The sequence below is a fragment of the Cryptomeria japonica genome, chromosome 11, assembly GCF_030272615.1.
Source record: "Cryptomeria japonica chromosome 11, Sugi_1.0, whole genome shotgun sequence".
Classification (NCBI taxonomy): Eukaryota; Viridiplantae; Streptophyta; class Pinopsida; order Cupressales; family Cupressaceae; genus Cryptomeria; species Cryptomeria japonica.
This window is the reverse complement of record NC_081415.1, coordinates 472,826,737-472,829,991: the sequence shown is the minus strand read 5'-3', so window position 1 is coordinate 472,829,991 and position 3,255 is coordinate 472,826,737. Positions and strand designations below refer to the sequence as shown.

The following is a 3,255-nucleotide window of genomic DNA, read 5'->3' as shown; positions in this document are numbered from 1 at the left end:
CTTACTACCGCACCAAAACCAGAAGCTTCTGGGTTTCCCTTACTGGCTCCATCGAAGTTCATTTTTTTCCATCTGTTAGGGGGGGGCTTCCACTTGACCTTTCTTCACTCAATTGATTTACCTCCTTGAGTATGGCTACTGCTTTGTTTAAGTTTCCAAGCTTGCTCCATCTCCATATCCCATTTGGAGTAGTATTTGAATTTGCTAATGAAAATCTTGCCGTTAATTATTTCTTCTATAGCTACTTGGATTTTATAGAGCAGGATATTGACATCCATCTCTTCCTCCCTAAAAATCCTCTTGTTTCTTTCCTTCCACATGTGCCAAACCACCAATGATGGGCTAGTGAGCCACAAGCTCCCCCACTTTGAATGCTTACCCCCCATCGGGCAGGCAAAAATGAAATCTTTAAATGTATAGTTATATACCATATAGTTCTGTAGCTACATCTTCAGCCAATCCCAATAATTCCTTGAATAAGAACAATTGAACAAAATGTGATATGTTGTTTCTTCCTCATTTTTCCAAAGGCAATAGCTGTTGGGCCCTGCTATACCTACTAATTTCAATCTGTCGCTTGTTAGGATTCTTCCATGCAAGGCGATCCAAATAAATGCCCCAGCTTTGGGTAACACCCATTTATCCCAACATAAGGCAGAAGGCCAATTTCTATCTTCCTGCCTCTGTCTTTGTAACTTGTATCCTAAACTAACCTTATAGGAACCTGATTTAGCCGCATTCCATATGAGGGTGTCATTTCCACCTGCCATGTGTACAATCCTGCTTTTGAGGATTTCGGCCACCTTCACACTATTTGCATTTTTCATATCACCAATCCTTTTCCACCTTGTTGGACTATTTGGGTTGCACTTATGTTGGACATAATCTACCACCCATACGCCCATAGATGCTTCCATTTTGTTAATCCAGTCTTTTCATGTGGTGATGTTCATCTTTTGCCAAGGGAGAGCCCTTCTCCCTTAGCTTTCCTCATAAAATCGAAAACGTTGACAATTCCCTGCTCTTTGGCACATTCTTCCCTTTTTTGAGGGTTGCTTCTCCTTTGTCTGAGTCCTTTAGCCTTTCCCAATAGGATGTTCGCCGATTGACTGATACACCTCAGATCCACATTATCCAAGGCATCCTCCTGAAATAAATCCTCTTTAATATCCTTGTCCAGTTCAAACTCTGTATCGGATAAACCTTTGTTAAACTTAGTTATTCTAGGGGACAACATATCCTCTTCTCCTTCCTTGGCTCCCATCTCAGACTGTCTGGAGGACTCCCCTCTCACTACTCATTCTAGAGGAGCCTTTTCTTGCCTATTCTCTAAATGCGGGTCTACTCCCCCGCACATCGCCGAAGATAGTTCTTTTTATTTTTGCTGAAGAGATTGATCTTCTTGGTTATCAACTCAATTCATAACCATTTTCTCTAGTTTCCTCATCCACTGTTGTGCAGGTTTCTTGGTAGGATTCCTAGCTTTTCTAACAAACAATCTACAATCCCCTACACCATGTGACTTGCTACCACACCTGGAGCAATTACGAAACTCTCTTTCAATCTCTAGCTTCTGTCTCCAACAACCATTAGCAGATTGAAGTGTGATATTTTCTAGGATTCTTTTGACCAACACTATTCTAATTTTGACTGATTTGCACAAATTGTTCTCATCATCGAAATTGATTTCCAGCACCGTCTCGAGTGTCCTATCAATTTTCTCCAAGTAGGCTTCACTCCAATATTCAATTGGCGGATTATATAGATATACCCATATTGGGCTTGAATAAACCACCAAAGGGATGGGGTTGAAGTTAGGTGTCCAGGGTTGTATGTACACCGCATACTTCTCTACAAACCAGTTCTCCTGATTAAGAATACGGTCTCTCTCCGAGTGGTTTTCAAAGAGCACCACGAAAAACCCCTTTGGAATGAATTTAATGACTATGTGGTCTCCCCACTTCTCTTCCACCCAATGTCTAATTTTTTTTCTTGGTCAGTTTAGGCCGATGATCCTTGCGATCACTGCATGATTTTCCTAGAATTGGCTATCTTCTTCCAACTCGACCCGAAAGTCTACCACCATCTCTTCTTCCTCCTTGAGTTGTTGCCCATTCTTTCTTCCTGAGATTCCTCCTGAACCGACATTAATGGCCAACGGAATTTGCAAAGCTAGTCTCTCCATTTTTTTTTGGATTAAATATCTTCTTAGGAGCAAATTAAAAGGTTATTTTTACAAAGCCCTAATTTTAAATTTAAATTTACTAGGGGGTTGTATAAAATATCACAATTATTTTTTATCTTTTCAAACTGATTTGCTTAAATAATTGAACAATCATTTTTACAAAATTTTGCATTGTTTGATTGTTTCAAAATTCAAAATTCACATTTTCCCTCCTAGATCTCATTTGAATTATATAAATTTAATGGTTGAATTTACAAAAACCCTAATTTATAATTCTAAAGTCAACTTGTGGATTGCATTATTTTTCAATTGTGTTTTTCAAATCTATCTCATTGCATTCACTTCTTTCATTGCAAATTTCCTTTTCTTAATTTGGAAAAATATTAAATTTCTTTTTACAAGAGGAGGTTGTTAATTTAAAAATATTTAAGATATATGAAAACCCCCTTTATTAGCCTTTCAATAATTCCTCTCCCAAAGTTTCTCTCCCTAAAGAGGACACATTGATGCAAGAAGATATTTTTAACACTTCTCTCAATGATCTCCCTATTTGGGATGAACCATTGGAGAATGGTGTGGATTATTCTCTAAATATGTTCCTCCCTCGTGAGGGTACTTTGGTGAAAGAGGATGATATTATGGTAAAAGAAGTTGAAATGAGTGAAAATTCTTTTGATATCACTTCACCTTCTATTCATTTCAATAACCTTCCCCCTAAAGATGAAGCATTAATTACATATGATAGTCCCTTTCCTAATGTTTGTCTTAATCACAAAGATACCTTAGAGAAAGAGGATGTTGCTATTTCTCATAATTATAATGTTTTCAATGCTCTCTCCAAAAAATGAAGAACCTAACAAAGATCAATTCAATGTCATTCATATTGTTGAGAAGCCAAAAATTATTCTTGATTATCATGCAATGCCTTACACATATAATAATGAAGTGTTTGCTTTGGAAACTGATGAAAACATATGAACTGAAGCACAATGTGCTTTGTTAGTTCCTACAATCCTCTCTCCAATTTAGAAAAGTACACCATCTCCTACTAAAGAATTTCCTAAAGAAGA

At 37.5% G+C, this 3,255-nt stretch overlaps 1 protein-coding gene across 1 annotated transcript; it reads right to left on the bottom strand.

The window, feature by feature from the left end:
- Positions 1–443: 443 nt before the first annotated feature.
- LOC131045977 (uncharacterized) lies at positions 444–917 on the bottom strand. Its single transcript, XM_057979609.2, has one exon. It carries the CDS (start codon positions 915–917, stop codon positions 444–446), a length of 474 nt encoding a protein of 157 aa, XP_057835592.2.
- Between the last annotated feature and the right edge of the window lie 2,338 nt (positions 918–3,255).

Bases quoted from the DNA above. Each gene is read 5' to 3' on its own strand.
- LOC131045977 (XM_057979609.2), bottom strand. From the start codon at position 917: ATGGAAGCATCTATGGGCGTATGGGTGGTAGATTATGTCCAACATAAG.